Source organism: Xyrauchen texanus, chromosome 1 (genome assembly GCF_025860055.1).
Source record: "Xyrauchen texanus isolate HMW12.3.18 chromosome 1, RBS_HiC_50CHRs, whole genome shotgun sequence".
NCBI classification, from domain to species: domain Eukaryota; kingdom Metazoa; phylum Chordata; class Actinopteri; order Cypriniformes; family Catostomidae; genus Xyrauchen; species Xyrauchen texanus.
In genome coordinates, this window is record NC_068276.1 from 49,690,830 (window position 1) to 49,709,579 (window position 18,750).

The 18,750-nt window shown below is 40.0% G+C and overlaps 1 protein-coding gene across 4 annotated transcripts in view; it reads right to left on the reverse strand.

Annotated features, from left to right (window-relative positions):
- The window catches only part of tdrd7b (tudor domain containing 7 b), a 38,214-nt gene that overhangs the window by 17,183 nt on the left and 2,281 nt on the right, over positions 1-18,750 (reverse strand). Inside the window, exons 2-11 of one of the 4 annotated variants that reach the window (XM_052134940.1) lie at positions 16,314-16,550; positions 16,084-16,228; positions 15,429-15,506; positions 13,321-13,510; positions 10,058-10,140; positions 9,077-9,300; positions 4,582-5,141; positions 2,545-2,734; positions 2,227-2,338; positions 1,909-2,111 (exon numbers count right to left, since the gene is read on the reverse strand). In XM_052134940.1, coding sequence (XP_051990900.1) covers positions 1,909-2,111; positions 2,227-2,338; positions 2,545-2,734; positions 4,582-5,141; positions 9,077-9,300; positions 10,058-10,140; positions 13,321-13,510; positions 15,429-15,506; positions 16,084-16,228; positions 16,314-16,520 — 1,992 coding nt within the window. In that variant the 5' untranslated portion in view covers positions 16,521-16,550. The other 3 variants (XM_052134933.1, XM_052134946.1, XM_052134951.1) reach the window with 3 other exon arrangements.

The following is an 18,750-nucleotide window of genomic DNA, read 5'->3' on the forward strand; positions in this document are numbered from 1 at the left end:
CTCCGGCAACAATAAACAGTCCATCAGGGTGAGCGTTCTGCAGTTCGCTCATAGCCCCATACAGTTCACAGAGCACTTCCTTAGTGTTAGCGCTGGGGGGAATGTAAACTCCGAGAACAGGCCGGCTAGGGTTTGTTTTTAGCCTAGCATGGACCCCCGCCCTCTTGCCGCGCTTTCGCTTCCTCGCACACCGCTTACGACGTCCCCTCCCCCGGGCACCGGCATCAGGCGACGCCGAGGACTAGAGGCCTGGTCTCCGCAGCAAGCCAAGTTTGCGTAGCAACTCCTGCTGATCATCATGCAGCGTGGTTGTTGCATGAATCTTATATTTTAACAGTGTCTGGCGATGGTAGACACGAACACCGGTTGCTCCGATGTCCATATGCCGTAAAAGTCGGGCTAAAAGACAAAAATAGCAACATTTTGGATCCGGAGTGGCCGCTGCGTGCTACCGCACCGCCATCTTGGGTCAAAGCTGGCTGTATAATATGGGTACTCGACTAGGGGAATTTACACCAGGAGATAAAGCTCCCCACATCGAGCTCTAAATTACTCCCCATGTGGCAAGGACCCTTTGAGGTCACACGGTGAGTTGGGGAAATCAATTATGAAGTGAAATGAACGGATGGGGCGGAGCACGTCAGATTTACTATCTCAACATCCTAAAACCGTGGAGAGAGGTGATCCTCGTTACTTTGGCAATGTTTGTTCTGGAGGGGGAGGAGCTCAGACCGGAGGTGAACTTAAAAGGCACTGATTACCTGCAACATCTGAGGGCTGTCCTGAGGTTGTTGAGATGGGTGGGACTCATGGCAAACCCAAAGAAGTGTAATATTGAGTGGGTGGAATACAGTATTGTTAAGACCACAGCAATTGCAGCCTGCCCAAGACTAAGACCAAAAAGGAGGCGACACAGCTCGTGGGGCTGGCAGGCTATTATCGTGCCTATTCAACCATCACCAGCCTGCTGACTGATCTGACTAAAAAGGGGCACCAGCTCCGGTCTAGAGGACGGAGCCGTGTCAACAGGCGTTCACACAGGTGAAGGCTACACTTTGTGGCAGGCCATTATTGCACTCTCTTCACTTCACTCTCACTCTAATCTTGCAGATGGATGCATAGGACAGGGGGGTGGGAGCGGTACTGTCCCAGATGGTGGATGGGGAGGAACGCCCTGTGCTGTGCATTAGTCGTAAGCTCTCGCTGAGAGAGACTAAGTACAGCACAATTGAGAAGGACTTTTTGGCCATCAAGTGGGCGGTCCTCACCTTCTGATACTATCTGCTGGGACATGCTTTCACCCTCTGTTCAGACCATGCCCTTCTCCAGTGGCACCATCACACGAAGGATGGCAACATGCGGATCACCCGTTGGGATCTAGTTCTTCAGCCTTTTATGTTCAAGGTGGTCGACAGTCCGGAGGTGCAGATGGCTGTTGCGGATTTTCTCTCTAGAAATGGGGGGTAAGTCACAGGTCGGATGGCTCTACGGCCTGAGTTGGTCAATGGGGGTATGTGGTGATGGGGGCATGGCTGAGCGATGTGGGAAATTATCTCTTAACAGCTGTTTTGTGTTGCAGTGAGAGCAAGAGAAGGATAAAAGGGCAGTCCAGACAACCGGAGGGGAGAGAGATGCACAAAGATGTATGTGTACAGTATACTGCTGAAAAGCATTATTTTGTGTATGTACACTGGAAAGTGTTGCCAATAAACAATCCACGTGTACTGTTAACCTGGTCCCCACTTACTCCTTCACAAGAGTGCAAGAGATCTTTCACAGAAAGTTAAACGATAACATTTTGGCATTATCACCTGATTCTATCACTCTATCTTGGTGCCAACACAATATTTAATTATAAGAGAAATGGGGGTTTAATTGACCAATCATAATTCAACTATATTTGCTTACCTTTAGTGTACTCTCTAAGGATTTGTCTTGCAAAGCTTTCATACAGGATGCATTGATGTTGATATCATCATCTTGTGATGTGTCATAAAGCACCACCAGAGGCACTTCCTCACGCTCTAAGATCTCAGCCAATAGGATTTTGCCACTGGCCATGGACTCAAACCACTTCAGCACTGCCTGTTCATGACTGAAAGACTCCAGGCCTGAAACACAGCAATACACAAACAACATTATAAAAATGCTACATTTGACACTGAATGCAAAAAAAATAAGTTTTTGTCTAAGTGCACCACATTCATACTTGAATGCAAAACTCACCAGCTAGTTTACATTTGGTGGCTTGGAAAGGCAATTTGAAAAACTTCTCATGCAGCTCTAGCAGTTTGCTTTTGCTGATGACTTCAGAAAAGCCATGATCCACATAGTAAACCTGTTTCAACATCATACCCAAGTTCTATCATGTAATTAATACAAAAAGAGAGCAGCATGTTTATGGAAGAAGATATTGTACAGATCAAATAGTTTAATAGATCAAAACAGCCTGATATCTACAGTACATCAGAAAACCTCTGATTCACTGTGATGTTCAATGGACTATAATTGTCCATGGGGATGTTTAGTGACCCCGTAACATACCTTGACTTTGTCAGGCATGACCTCACACACTTTTGCCCGCAGGATCTCCTCCTCTTCCTCAGCATGTACAGCAGTAAGCTGACCTGGTGAGGGTGAGGTCAGAGCCAGCTTGGTGTTGTCCTGTCTATAGAACACTCTCATTTCATCCTCCAACTTCTCTTGTGCTTTGGAGTAACCTTCACCAATGTATCTGCACATAAACACCAAAAGAGGTGTTTATCAAAGCATGACTAGGTTAAAGTGATAGTTCACCCCAAAATCAAAATGATCTTATTGTTTATTCACCCGAATGCCATCCTATGACTTTCTTTCTTCAGCAGAACACAAACATAGATTTTTAGAAGAATATCTCAGCTCTGTAGGTCCATACAATGCAAGTGAATGGTGATCAAACCTTTATAGCTCCAAAAATCACATAAAGGAAACATAAAAGTAATCCATAAGACTCCAGTGGTTAAATCCATATCTTCAGAAGCAACATAGTAGGTGTGGGTGAAAAACAGAACAATATTTAAGTCCTTTTTTAATCTAAATCTCTACTATGTCTTTCACTTCTAGATTTGAAAGTGAAACTAAGCAGGCACCCAATGTGACTTGTGAAAGTGGAGATTTAGAGTAAAAAAGGACTGTATTTTTAAACTGTTTCTCACCCACACCTATTATATCGCTTCTGAAGTCATGGATTTAACCACTTGAGTCTTATGGATTACTTCTATTTTTCCTTTGTGTGATTTTTGGAGCTAAAAAAGGTCTGATCACCATTCACCTGCAAGGTATAAGTGCAGAGATATTCTTCTAAAAATCTTTGTTTGTGTTCTGCTAAAGAAAGAAAGTCATACACATCTGGAATGAGGGTGAGTAAATGATGAGATAATTTTCATTTTTGAGTGAACTTATCCCTTTATGGGTGTTCTCACTTATAGAACCAAACTCAGTGCCCTTTAATTAGACCAAACAGTAAATTGAGTGAAATAGATCTCAGTTCACTTTGCATTCACATGGTCCTAGGCCCTAAAAGATGGTTCTCATTTTAGTCCATTTTACTTGTGACCTGGTCTCAAATCAACTTTCCATTCGGACAGTATTTTTTATTTAAATTTAAACCGGACCACTACAATATGGCAGCATTTACACCTGGCATAAAAATTTGTTTTCGATGATTGGATCGCTATTGGATAGCACTTGACCACCTTAAACGGCAGGAATCAATGCACCCATGATGCACTGTGTACGAATCTGATCGGATCACTAAAATCACATTTGGTGGTAGTCAGGGACATATTCTGAGCAGATTCATAGTAGATGTAAATGCAAATGCATTTTCATTATCCAGATACAACTAGGTAAGTAGGCTAATTAATTATATAATGAGGTTGTGCTGCAGTCATCGGTTGTCAATGTACCGTGTTGCAGGTTCTGCCTTTTTTTATTAATTCTCAATTTGAAAAAAATCAGACATTGTCTTCTGATTTATGATCTTCTCAGCCGATTTAATAAAAAAATCCCATCACCTCGTATCTCTTCACAAATCCCCACTCGTGTCTCTCTCCTGGTCTGTGAAGAGGCTCACGCAATACTCAAGTGAAACCAGGCTTCCATTGGACAGAGTGCATTTCAGATTAGTAGTATATTTAGTGTAACTGATTGGATCTCTATCCGATCAAAGTGGAGACACATCTCCATTTGCAATCCAGCTAAAGAATCTAATGAAGGGAGACCTTTTTTTTCTCTTACTTTTCCCATTAGATCATTAACTTTGTATTGCAACCAGTAACTGAAAAAAAATTGGCCTTATGTAAATTTTAAAATAAAGTGAACCAGGCGTGCTTTACATGCACAATGCACATTACAAGCAAACCACACCACGGACATGCTCAGATCACCACCGAAAGATACATTTTTAAAAAAGTGGACTGAATTTCTTAATTTGGGTTTCACATAAGAGTCGAAATTCATGCGAACTGCATTCTGCTGACGGCTGAAACAAACCAAGTTTGAATCTCTCATGAAAAGCGGGATGGTGATGTTTAGTCATACCTCAGAATGACACTATTAGTGTCATTTGCTTCCACCACCAAAACAGAAGGGTACTCCTCTCTAGGGATGACAAGAGGGGGCACAGTCTGGTTGCTCGAACACTGCTCTGTTGTCTGTGAATCTAATCCGGACCGGTTACAATTCTCATCCTCCATCATTTTAGCATACAGGATCGCTCTTTTGGGGTTGTCTGGCATGGGGTAGTCGATTGTACATATATCTGACAGCAGGGTGAGGTGGTCCAGCACAAACTCTGGTAGCTTGCATTTATATGTGTCCTGGTAGAGTTTGGGCAGGGCGTGTGCCCAAAGACCACTGCTGTATTTCAAGAGCAGCTCTCTAAGATTCTGCTTGAGGTCTGGGGATAGAGCCTTGGAGGACGCCAGAGTGCTTGGCCTGGAGGTGGCAGATGATCTTTGAATCTGAGGTTTTTTCGGAAGGGACTGGTATTTGTCATGTGTGGGGGGTGTAGCAGCTCTGGGTGGGGTAGTACTCTGGTGAATTTCTTTAGCAGGGTACAGTAGCAACTCTTGAGGTTTGCTGCTGCATGGTTTCTCAACCTGTAAAAGTTAACAACAAGGCAGCATTGTGATTCCAAGGACTGACTACGAAGAGCTTGAATTTGAACTTGGAATGTACTGTATATATAACATATAAAGGTGTCACATCATAAAAAAATTATCATTTATAATTTTGATTTTAATGACAAGTCCACAAATCCACCCTCACTCCGAACCTTAAAATGCAATGGGCTGTTTTGTTGCTGCTGCGCTTTTAAGACTTCTACGTAAATGCTCTCTTCAAATGTGAAATGAGAAACTGCGTTTTTCTGCATTCACTCACAAGCTGTGGATTAACAGTCAGATCATATATAACTGTTTATTTGCAAAGCCTTCATGTGATTGGTTCACAAACATTTGCACTGAAATGTGCCACATAAACTGTTATGTTCAGAATAAAATTACCAGGGAGCTTGTTGAAAAGAAATTTAAAGGTATAGTTCCCCCAAAAACGAAAATTCTCTCATGCATTACTCAACATACTGGCATCCCAGGTGTGTATGACTTTCTTTCTTCTGTAGAACACAAATGAAGATTTTTAGAAGAACATTTCAGCTCTGTAGGTCCAAACAATGGAAGTGAATGGGTGCCAAAAATGTAAAGCTCCAAATCCATTTAAAGGCAGCGCAAAAGTTCTCCAGACGACTCCAGTGGCTAAATCCATGTCTTCAGACATGACATGATAGGTGTCGGTGAGAAACAGATCAATATTTAAGCCATTTTTTTATCATGAATTCTCCTCCCAGCCCAGTAGGGGGCGATATGCACGAAGAATGTGAATCACCAAAAACTGATGGAGAAAGTGAAAATGAAAGAAAAAGGAATTCACCCATACCCATCATATCACTTCTGAATACATGGATTTAACTGTCTGGAGTACTTTTTTTCGTCTGCCCTTATGTAAATGTTGAAGCTTCAAAATTTTGGCACCCATTCGCTTGCATTTTATGGACCTACAGAGCTAAAAAATTCTTCTTCAAATCTTTGTTTGTTTTCAGCAGATGAAAGAAAGTTAAACACATCTGGAATGGCATGAGGGTGAGTAAATTAAGAGAGAATTTTCATTTTTGGGTGAATTAACCCTTTAAGCCTCTCTTTCCAAACGTTAGGATCTTACAGGTGGTCATAATAAATTTGTAGTCTGATCTCATGAAATTTACGTGAGCATTGCAACTTTTTTGCAAAACTGAATTTGCATCATCACACGTTTTGTTTCGGTTTCCAAGTGAAATATCCAGCGGGGTGTGGCAAAACAAAATGAGGTTGTAATCAGACAAGGTTTTTAAGGTGAATTTTAGATGGATGTTTTAATGAGTAAAACGTATCTCCCTAACCTAAAACTTTAGCCAAAATTTAATTGTGTCCTAAAAGACAAATGTGAGTTTAACAAAACAAACATCCTTACGCTAAATCAACACCTAACCCTAACCGATAGTATTTTAAATTGCCGATCCAAAATGAAAAGCACATTTTCAGAAGCAACTGTGTCAGTTTTTGTCGCTTCGATGGCACTTGCACATTCGAGTGTCTTTAGTCGACAAGTCCAAAGTCTACACTCTATCAGGAGAGTTACCAAACAAACTATTGAAATTGGAAAAAGTGTGTATATGTAGGTGGGTCTGTAATACAAGCATGTACTGTCTCACCTCCTTTTTGGACTTGGGACGTGGGCAGGCCGCTATTGCTGCAGTCTTATCAATTTGGGGACATACCTGCCCATGCCCCAAGTGGAAGCCCAGATAACGTACCTCCAACCGCCGAATTGCGCACTTTTTCGGGTTTGCCGTGAGCCCCGCCCGCCTCAGCGACTTCAAGATGGCTCACAGATGCTGCATATGCCTCTGCCAATCCTTACTGTATATAATGATATCATCTAAGTAGGCAGCGGCATATGCAGCATGCGGCCGGAGGATTTTATCCATTAAGCGCTGGAACGTAGCGGGAGCCCCGAACAAACCGAACAGAAGAGTGACAAACTGGTGTAATCCGAACGGTGTGGAGAAGGCCGTTTTCTCTCGGGATAATGGAGTTAAGGGGATCTGCCAATATTCCTTAGTTAAATCCAGTGTCGAATAAAATTGAGCCGCACCAAACAGATCGAACAGTTTGTCAATTCGGAGCATCAGGTACGCCTCAAACTTAGACACCGCGTTGACTTTCCGGTAATCAACACAGAACCGGACCGACCCGTACAAGAACAACCGGGCTCGCCCAATCGCTGTGCGATTCTTCTATTACTCCCATTTCAAGCATTTCCTCCAACTCGTCCCGAATCACCTTTTTCTTGTGCTCGGGTACGCGGTATGGCCGACAACACACAACTACTCCCGGTGGGGTCTTGATATGGTGTTGTAAGAGGTTAGTCCGACAAGGAAGAGGAGAGAATACGTCCGCGAAATGTTCTTGTAAGCTAGCCACCTCCGTGAGCTGGGACGGCGAGACAAGGGACCAGGGTGAATGGATCGGCATTGGACTTCACCTCTGGCCCGAGGTCCGCCCTCTCCAGAAATACCGTCGCCATGGACACGGGGACCGCCTCTCTCTATAATTTAAGGAGGTTGAGGTGGTAAATTTGACGTGCCCCGCCTCTATCCATTCGTTTAACTTCATAATCGAGATCCCCGACTCGCCGTGTAACCTCAAAGGGCCCTTGCCACTTGGCGAGTAATTTCGAGGTCGACGTGGGGAGTAATACAAGTACTTTATCTCCTGGTGAAAATTCTCATAGCTGGGCACCCCTGTTATACAGCCGGCTTTGTCTATCTCTCTTAAGCTTGGAGCAAATTCTGTTGTGATAACTGTCCCAGAGTGTGTAACTTTGCTCGAAGATCAAGAACATATTGGATTTCATTTTTGCTCTAGGAAGGTCCCTCCTCCCACGCCTCTCATATGACGTCAAGCGCCCCATGGGGTCGGCGTCCATACAGGAGCTCGAAGAGGGAAAATCCCGTGGAGGCTTGCAGTACCTCCCTGACTGCAAACAATAGGGGGTCCAGCCATTTGTCCCAATTTCTGGCTTCCTCGTGTATGAACTTACGAATTATGGTTTTCAGGGTACAATTAAATCGTTCAACCAGCCCGTCTGTCTGCGGGTAGTAAACGCTGGTACAAATCTATTTAATCCTCAGTAATTCATAAAGTTCGAATAGTTTGCGTGACATGCTGAGGATTTCTTTCGGAATCCCCACCTGGGAGATCATTTTGAAGAGTGCCTCCGCAACACTGCGTGCTGAGATGTTGATGACTGCTTCTGGATATCGCGTTGCGTAGTCCACCAGGACTAATATAAACCGATATCCGCGTGCTGACCATTCTAATGGCCCCACGAGGTCCATGCCAATTCTTTCGAAGGGGACCTCGATTAGTGGTAATGGGCGCAATGACGCTCTTGGGGTGGCCGGTGGATTCACCAACTGACATTCGCGGCATGTCGCACATCGCCGCGAATGCCCGGCCAATAAAAACGGGTCATTAAACGGTGGAGTGTTCTTTCTTGCCCTAGGTGACATTAAATCACCAGGTGATGACCCTTACCACTTCCTCTCTCCCCAGCGACAGACACATGACCACGTCTCGCTCCACATTGCATTAAAATATATAGTTTTTCAAAACATGCATTAAAGTAAAAGTGTTTTGATATCATAACATAGCATTATGTGAGAAATAGAGTGAAATAGAGTGTAGCACCTCTAGTGTTTATTTCACCAGGAAACTGCAGCGAAACATAGAAAGCGGCACATAAATGTCAGTTTACAAAAATGTATATAGAGTAACGTTCTATGAGACCAGGTTGTGAATTTGGGTTTCAGACTTGAGAAATCGATAGATTAAAAAATGTACTGTTTTTCAAGCTTTGGTGCGATAGATTGCCTTTTTTGACTGAGTGTGACTGTGTATGCTATCACCGAACATTGAATGGCCAAATCTAAACTTACAGTGCAGATGTGAGTCCAGTGTTCCAGGTCTTTAAGGGCTTCACTGTCTAGCTCTTGTTTGTAGTGATCCCGGTACAGCTGAGGCAGCTTGGAGACCCAAAGGCCATTGCTGTGCTTGTTAAGAATGTCTTTAAGACGGGACTGCACCAGCTTGGGACTGTACAGCGCAGAATGAAGCAGTCTAGGTTTTGCTGGAGTTGAGTTTTCATTCAGGTTAGGAGAGGCTAGAAATACCATGAATATTAACATTTTAGTTTAATAACCATTCTGCATGACAAACCATAAGGCATAGGGCAGTTAAAGGTTTGCTCTTGGATTGAATATACATACATACCTTCAAATGCTGTAGATTTAAAAAAGATAAGTACAACACAGTATGCTGTAAAATGCTTTTATCATTATTATAACAACATTTCTATTTCAGTCATCAAGTTATTAATTCATCTATTTACTTTGTCAGTTTTCAGAATTTCAACTGGATTTTCTCAGTAATTGAACCCAAAGCGGTTGGAAATGTGCAGATTAAAACTTTGGCACCACTTTGATTTTACTAAATAATTTAAGGCAGCAATTAAACTTAAGTTGTCAATTTTAGTGGCTTGAAATTATTCACAGTTCACACGTGCAGTTTTAACTCGCAATGAATCCCATGTAGCATAGAGTGTCTTATGCTTGCACGTATTATGATATAGCTGCCAGCAATTGAATCACAATTACAGTCATGTAAATAAATAAATAAAAAAAACCTGAGAAATACTTCTGTGAAGCAGCAGGAGCTTATTGCCTGTTTGACAAAGAAGAAGACTGTTCTCTTGTCATCCTTTAATGAATACCCCATGCCTGGAATGTTTCCTGGGACAGGATGTCAAGTTGCTATGGACTACAGGATAGCTGTAACCTTTAAAGGAGCTTCTCGAGGAGAAGGATGTTTAGGCAGTCTGAATATTTAACACAAGACTTCTCTGGCTAAAGCACACTCACCATTGCTCTGCTGTGGGTTTCTGGAAAGGTGGGCATGGACTTCTTTCTGGAATCTGGAGGGAAGGGTCATCCTTTTGTCTGATCTGCAAAAAATACAAAATAAAACAAAAATCAAGGATTGGAGGAATAACACAATACCCCATAAGATTTCATTTGTTGCTAGTGTAATTTTTCCAGTTTTATAAAACAGATGTTTCCAACTCTGAAATCTGACTGGATGAGCCACATTCAAAGTAATTGTAAAACAGCAAATACACACACAAACACACACACACCTTAATCCGGAAAGTTTCTATATTGTAATTATTACAGGAAAAAAGCTGCTTGTAACCTTAAACAGCTTAAAGTTAGGCTATTGAACTACATAACTTCGCAGAATAATTGTTCAGTATTATTAATAATTGTAAAAAAAATTATTCAACAGTGGTGTCTTTTGTCATATTGTTGTTACTACCATTAATAAAAGCAATAGGATAAAGGGGAATGGGTAGCTCAGCGAGTATTAACGCTGACTACCACCCCTGGAGTCGCGAGATCAAATACAGGGTGTGCTGAGTGACTCCAGACAGGTCTCCTAAGCAACCAAATTGACCCGGTCGCTAGAGAGGGTAGAGTCACATGGGGTAACCCTCGCGTGGTTGCGATTAGTGGTTCTCGCTCTCAATGGGGCATGTGGCAAGTTGTGTGTGGATCGCAGAGAGTAGCATGAGCCTCCACATGCAAAGTCTCCATGTTGTCATGCAAAACGAGCCACGCAATAAGATGCACAGATTAACTGTCTCAGAAGCGGAGGCAACTGAGACTTTTCCTCCACCACCAGGATTGAGGTGAGTAACCGTGCCACCACGAGGACCTGCTAAGTAGTAGGAATTGGGCATTATAAAACTGGGAAAAAAGGGGATAAAATAAATAAATAAATAAAAAGCAATATACTAAGCCATAGGTAAGCTCAAGCAATAAGATCAAGGTCATGGTTACAGTGATTTTATCAAGGTTAAAGGCCCCTGCATACTTCCTACAAAATCGAAGAACAAACGGGTGTGACATCATTAAAAAAACATCTGTCCAAAAAGAAGGTATTTTTGAGTTAATTTCAGTGGTTCGTAACAGCTTGCCAGGGCAAACTTTCAGGAAAACTTTGTACCGGCTACTAAACACTACTATTGGTTGATGTTCTCGATAGATGTGACATGGAGCACTGCCTACTTTTGAGGCCAACAGCTTCTTCAGTCAGTTAAGACCAGTCAACATGAACACACCAGCATGTAGAGTTCTTAGCAAGCTGGTGCAAATTTACCAACATCTATACCATTGTTCAAGTAGAGACATTTTCCAAGAACATGTCATGTGATGTGATTTTTTGTTGAATTAGCCTGCAAAAGGAATCAAATCTGCTCAAATACTCTTAAGTGCCTTCTACAGCCAAAAGCCATTTACACATCTGACCATAGTAAATGTATGCCTATAATCATTCTTTTATCTGTATTCTACCCATTAACACTCTTTCATACACCCATTTTTGCAGTATTATCAGGCACATATTATGGCCATGTATAGTGTGTTAGCACTTTAGCGCCATTAATTCAGAATGTAAACAAGACAAATTACACATTTTCTACTGCATATTTATTACTTTAAATAATCATAGAGTTGTAAATATAGCTTCTTTTACTGATTTTGTGAATTTTACTCAGAATGAATCATGAAGTCATTGATAACACATTTTATGTCATATTAGTTGATGTTTAACATGCAGTCTTTAGTGTCCTCATATTTAAATGGTCCTCTAAACACCTCCCACTGAAGAGAGGCGGATGTCTGATTGTTCGCCAACAGAATGTCATTGCTCAACTGTTTCAACCTTCTTTCTTTATCTCTGAAAGAAGAACTTTTGAAACTACTGCAGCAAATATTACTTAGGAGAATAACAATTAGCCTATCAACACTTAATAATAGTTTGTTATCTTCCTTATCTGTGATCATTAAACCTACCAGTCTAATAACTACCACAAAACAGTCAAGTACAGCATTAAGTCCAGTTATTATAAACTGAAAAGACAACAGGGACAATATGACAAAGTCAGACATTTTGGCAAACTACAGCAGTACATCCAGTTTGTTCTGTGTGAGTGTGATAAAGCAGGGGAATAGAGGTCTTATTGCATCCTACTCTAGGTATCAGATGACTCAAACTCCCCCTCACACTGTACCAAAGGGAAAGTGCTGATTCACTGTGGACTGGTTTAGAATGGCTAATCTGTGAGAGAATGGAGGAAGGATTACCAAACCCAAACACACCCGCCTAACCCTGCCACCGTCTGCACCCACACTGCCATTGTGTGTGTGCCACAGTAAGCAATACAGAGCAAAATTCTAAAGAGTGAGGTCAGCTGTTTGCTCTCAATAGTATTTGGCTGAAGTGACTGCACACACACACTACACACACATACACAGACAGCACCCTCAGTTTGATTGCTGTATAAGCATTGGACATAAACAACACTCAGCTGAAATGCTATGCTATTGCCATCAAGTCAGAAAATTTCATCAACAACAGACAAACAGTTGCAAAGTCTGAAAAGACAAAAATCTTATGATCTGCTTGAACACACTGTTCATTTACTAGTTCATAATTTGTATTCTTTGCAAGTAAATTGCTTTGGAACATGCCATTCACATGACACGTGACACTTAAAAGTAGCTTTTGTGAGATTTTGTTAGCATTTGCCATACACAAATGCAATATATTTTTAATTTTTTTACATTTAATAATTTTTCAATTCGGGGTCTATGATTGTAGGAAAACGTTTTAAAATAATTATGTATCAGACTAGTGGATATAGCTCTAAGCGTTGTAATGTGTAATTCCAATCAGTTATAAAAGATATAGCACACTGATTCAGAACAGTCTGAAGGTCTGTGCATAGTTTGGTGGATGTTGCTTGAAAGCTCTAGGAGAAGCTCCTAGGGATTAAAAAAAAAAAACTAAACCAAGTTTGTACAATTACAGTATGTTGGCTTTGTCAAGCCAACATAAATACAAAATTTTCACTCAATAGAAGCAGACAAAAATGGAATGCTAATTAATAATTTAATAGAATTTAATAGCTATTGCCGCTATTAACAATTAGTGAATTGCAGCAGCCATAATTACAATCTCAATTATTTTTTTTAATTGTGCAGCCCTATTTCCAATGTTTCATTATTTAAAAGCAGTGTGATATCTCCAGATTATTCCCCCTTTTACTCTTTCAGTTCATTACCTTTCGGTAGGAATGGAAGGTTTTCTTGTGGGTGTGTTTGGGGGTGTACTGTGGGGCTTGCCACCTCTCCCATCAGGCTGGGAGTCCCTCATGCTTCCAGTGCGAGTGTCTCCATGACCCCCTCCACGACATCCACCTCGCCCCAGACGTCCCCGATGATCAGGCTGTCTCAAAGACGTCCTTGGCTTGGCTATGGATGACATGAGACAATATATGTATTAAAAGAGTACTGCATACAAGATATTCAACTTAGAGGTAGACCGATATATATATATATATCTGTTTTATCGATCAATCACTGCTGATAGTTGAAAGTTGATTAAGTTGTCGTTTATATATATATATCATTTGTGATTAACAATCTAGCGGGGATTTGCTGTCTGTAAATCTTTCATCAATGACAATATTGATTCATATTTTTATTCACAATTAACATTTTGATTAGATAATCAAGTGTTTTAAATTGAAGCGATGGCATGATAATAAAAAGCTTAATTTGGTAAATACTTAAATATAGAGCATTGCAATGGAGCCAAGTCTCCATCATTTCAAAATAAGAGACCCTTGTGTGTTTTGGGCTTGTTTGCAATTAAAAGTCCCAAATCTGCACCAAGTTTTCATCTCTTCTGGTTACATAGAGATTTTGGTTGAACATTAACTATATACTCTGTTTGGGATTTTATTACTTTGGACTCTTGTAGCCTGTGTGTCTATGCCCGTCATAGTAAGGAAAGACTATAAAAAAGTTTAACATTCTATAAACTGATTTAAAAAAACTTTTGGCCAATTAATCAGCCTTTTCCACCACCTAAGTTATCAGTTTCGGTAAAATCCTCCCATTCAAATCAATGTTGATAATAACACACACTTTTTTAAAATCTATTCAAGCATTGCAAGCATGAAAAGGCCTATTCCCATTATCCATGCAGAATTTAGACTGACTCTGCTCCCACACTGTGGAAGTGATCAATAACCCATTTACAGCTCAGGGATTGTAATGTCTTTTCCTGTTTATAACAACAATTTCTATGTCTTTATTACAACACAGATCTCCTCACATGGGCAGTGTTATTATGGTCTTAAAGCCATGGCTGACTGTATTCTATCAACAAGATACAGCACTATACTAACAACAGTATAACTCTGTAACTACTGTATTAGTGCTGCAAAGCAACTGCATTACCGTACCACAAAGACTGCATTAAAAATCTATATAAAAAATGACTAAGTCAGTGTGTGAATGTATTTATTGTTTTGCATCAATTATTTTCTGCGTATTTTCACATATTTGATAATTTTATGATAATACCATACAAAGGACTTTGAAATTCAGAACAACACTCATAGGATTTTATGACAATGAACAATGGCGGTCAGTCCTATTAAGTAGACAACTTTTTTTGACAATTTCTGTGCTGAAATCCACAGGACAAAGTCAAAATTCTAAGCAATGCAAAATCAAACATTTGTCCTGGCAAACAAGTCAGAGTTCTTACAATCAATGCACTTTATCAGATAATCCATTTATATACTGTGCGTTCTCTAGCAAAAGAGCCTTGAAGTTTCCGGTACTCCACTGTACATCATTATCACTAGAAATGTGAATATGCATCAAAAATATCTCTCTCTGCTTCATTCAGTTCATATACTTCATAACATAGAAGAAAGAAATGCATCCGCACATCCTTGTATTTCATTACAAACTAACTATTTTATCATACCAACCAGACCCTAAGAATAAAAAAACCTTCTGATCTTACACATTCAACATGACATCATACCTGTCAACCTGAATGTAACAGAATGCCATCATACCTTCCAACTGGCAGTAAACCCAGCTGATTGCTTCCTAAAAGTACGAGTTGTCCCACCGGTCCAAAGGGGAGAGGAAAAAGCAATTTAATACCTATATCACTGCAAAAAGCTCTCCTGAGATAAGCATTCCACAGGCTATTAATTTCTAAAAGAGAGCAAACAGTGAGCTAAGGATAAAAGGACAGAGCAAAGCATTGCCACGGCAGCAGCAGCCTAGCCATTAAATAACAGATGAGGAAAAAGGAAAGAAAGAGTCTTTCCTCCCCAGTACAGTCATGCAAGCTATTCGCTACCTCTACACAAGGCTGCAGTCTCCAGACATCCCTCTCTCTCTCCTTGTCCCCATTGCTCCCTCTCTCTCTCTCTCTCCTCTAGGTCAATAGAGACGCTTGGTTACTGCTGTATCATAGCAAGCCAAAAACATGAGTCAATGATCCAGGGTGAGTTTAAGACCTGCAAGTGCTGGAGCTGACCTATAATAATAAAAAAAATATCTGGTGAAATATACACTTTATGTATTAATATTTATATATATTTCACCAGATGTTTTTTTTATTATTATTCAAGCAAAAAGATTAATATATTGTATATATATTTATTTATATTTATTGTAATGGAGCCAAGTCCCCTTCATTTCAAAATAAGAGTCCCAAATCTCTTCTGATTAATATATGGATTTGTTTTTTGCACACAAAAAAAATGCATTTGCTATATCTGTGTGTGTGTCATAGAAAGTAAAGATTAAGTTGTTTTTTTTTGAGAAATAAAATGTATAGAAATGTATTAAAATTAGTAATAAAATCAGCAAAATCCACTAGCGGGCGACCTCTTACACAGTAACTATATCTATGTTTTTACATATTAATGATACAATGCCATTATTTCCTTCAGACAATATCTGCATTTTGGTTTTATTGAGCACTCATACAGTACAATGATGTGTCGTACCATTCAGCACCAGAGGAGCAGCAGGTTTCACTCTCATTTGACAGTTCACCACTTGAGGCTGGCCAGTTTTCTTTGCTGTGCGCTGACGGGCCGCAAGCTTAGTAATGTGGGCCATCTCATTTCCTGCAGTAGCATGGCATACCACCTATGTGTTTTAAGTGAAGTTGTATCACTCACAAAAAACAGCAAAACTTCTGTATTATGTTGAGAGGTAAATAAACCAGTCTTACCTCTCCAGCCTGTCCTTTATCCAGTCTCACGACTGAGGGAATGCTGTTCAGGAGGGCATCCAGCGTGGCATAACCCAACTGTTTGTAGGGTATGACCTCACCCGTCAGGTCTTTATACTCTACCTGCAGGCGGGACAGTGACACGCCACTCTTACTGGGCTGGAGCACCGCCCTTAGCATCTTCTTCACCAATTCCACATCTGCCATCTTTAAAACGCCAGGAGAGATAGATCATTTCTAAAGTAGATATATGGGTTTACCATGTGGAAACACAGTTATGGGTGCATTTTTAACAGTATATGAATGGCTCAGTTAAAAACAATTGCACACAATGTTATTGTTTTAAGATATGCAAAGCCACCTTACAAAGCAGAGTAGGCTACACCGGTCAGAGGTCACACTTGATTTATAGACTAGATTTATAACTTTAAAGCTTGCATTGATCTTCTGTATCTTAAAGAGTGGTATTGATTTCAATGCAGTGAAAACAATTTAAAAAATGACCATATCAGACAGCCAAAATAAACACACAGCAGCAAAAGGAGTTGTGGATTCCATCGTGTTTCGTTTATTCACGTCAACACTTAGGGTGTAAGCCATACTATGGTTGTATGTGTTTTTTTTTGGAATGGCTATGGTGGTATTGATGATGTGGCAAATGGTTTTGCCAGTCACAGCCAGACAGTTAATGCTACACAAAAAGATCATCACATAACACATTTTTTATTCTTTTATTGGCTGTCAAAAATGGCTTCTGTTCAAGAAAGTAAGAGGAGTCAGAGCCAACCCCAGCAGTAAGCTATAAATCAGGGGGTAAAAAGAAGAAGAAGAAAAAAAGACAAAATCAAAGAGATCCCATTCAATGAGATCCCATTCAGATGCGAAAACCACATTGTATTTCCACATTTCCCGGTCAGGCCAGTGCTTCAGACTTTTACTTTCCCTGCCAAAATTTTCACTGGTCTCAAAACAAAAATAAAAAATAGCTGATAAATCATGTCTTAAATATATTGTTGTCGAAAGCTAAATATACACACACACACACACACACACACACACACACACACACACACACACACAGAAGTTTGGAATAATGTACAGATTTTACTCTTATGGAAAGAAATGTGTACTTTTATTCCTCAAAATGGCATTCAATTGATCACAATGTATAGTCAGGACATTAATAATGTGAAAATTACAATATAAAAAAAATAAAATAATTAAACTACTTCAAATAGTTCTCATCAAAAAATGCCTTCACGTGCAACAATGACAGCTTTGCATATCATTGGCATTCTAGCTGTCAGTTTGTCCAGATACTCAGGTGACATTTCACCCCACACTTCCTGTAGCACTTGCCATACATGTGGCATAGATGTCTTGTCGGGCACTTTTCATGCACCTTAAAGTCTAGCTGATACCACAAAAGCTCAATGAGTTTAAGATCCATAACACTCTTTTCCAATTATCTGTTTTCCAATGTGTGTGTTTCTTAGCCCACTCCAACCTTTCCTTTTTGTTTTCTGTTTCAAAAGTGGCTTTTTCTTTGGGCTACGTGAGGACATCTAGCGTCTATTTTTCAAACTAAAGACTCAGATGTACATATCCTCTTGTTTAGTTAAGCTTCATTTAACGAACCAAATGGATTTCAACTGTGTTTGATACAATGGCGAGTGATTTTATAGTATCAAATTAGCAATTTAGTATGATTACTCAAGCATAAGGTGTTGGAGTGATGGCTGCTGGAAATGGGGCCTGTCTAGATTTGATCAAAAATGACTTTTTTCAAATAGTGATGGTGCTGTTTTTAACATCAGTTTATACATGACTATACTTTGTGATCAGTTGAATGTCATTTTGGTGAAATAAATTAACAATTTCCAATATTTTAAATATATATATATATATATATATATATATATATATATATATATATATATATAAAAGATTTGTTCAAATATGTTTTCCGATTCATTCAGATAACCATTTCTGAAAATCACACTTATGGGGCAGCAAATCAACATCTTTCATGTGTTTTGAGTCATTAAACCATCGATAAAGCACAGAGGCCGAAACAAGTCTAATTATACTTTATTCAAACCAGCGTGTCTACTAAGAGACTTTATCAGTGTTTATAAGTGTTTTCAAATGACTACAAAGCATAACATTTTGTGAACTGCTGTGCATGACCATCAAGCAATATACAAAAAAGACAACATAGCCTGAAAGTAATTACATGTTTTAATTACGTCCTGATGTCATTGTAATGTCATTAGTCACTTTTACTCTTAAGTAATCCAGCTCCTTTCTCTCCTTGTTAAACGGGATTACCGAACTAAACGAGCGACATGCCTCCTCTGTCAATCGGTCATAATAAGACGCTGATCCTTGCTCATTCATAAATTGAATGAGGAAATAGGGCGTAATAGTTCAGTGG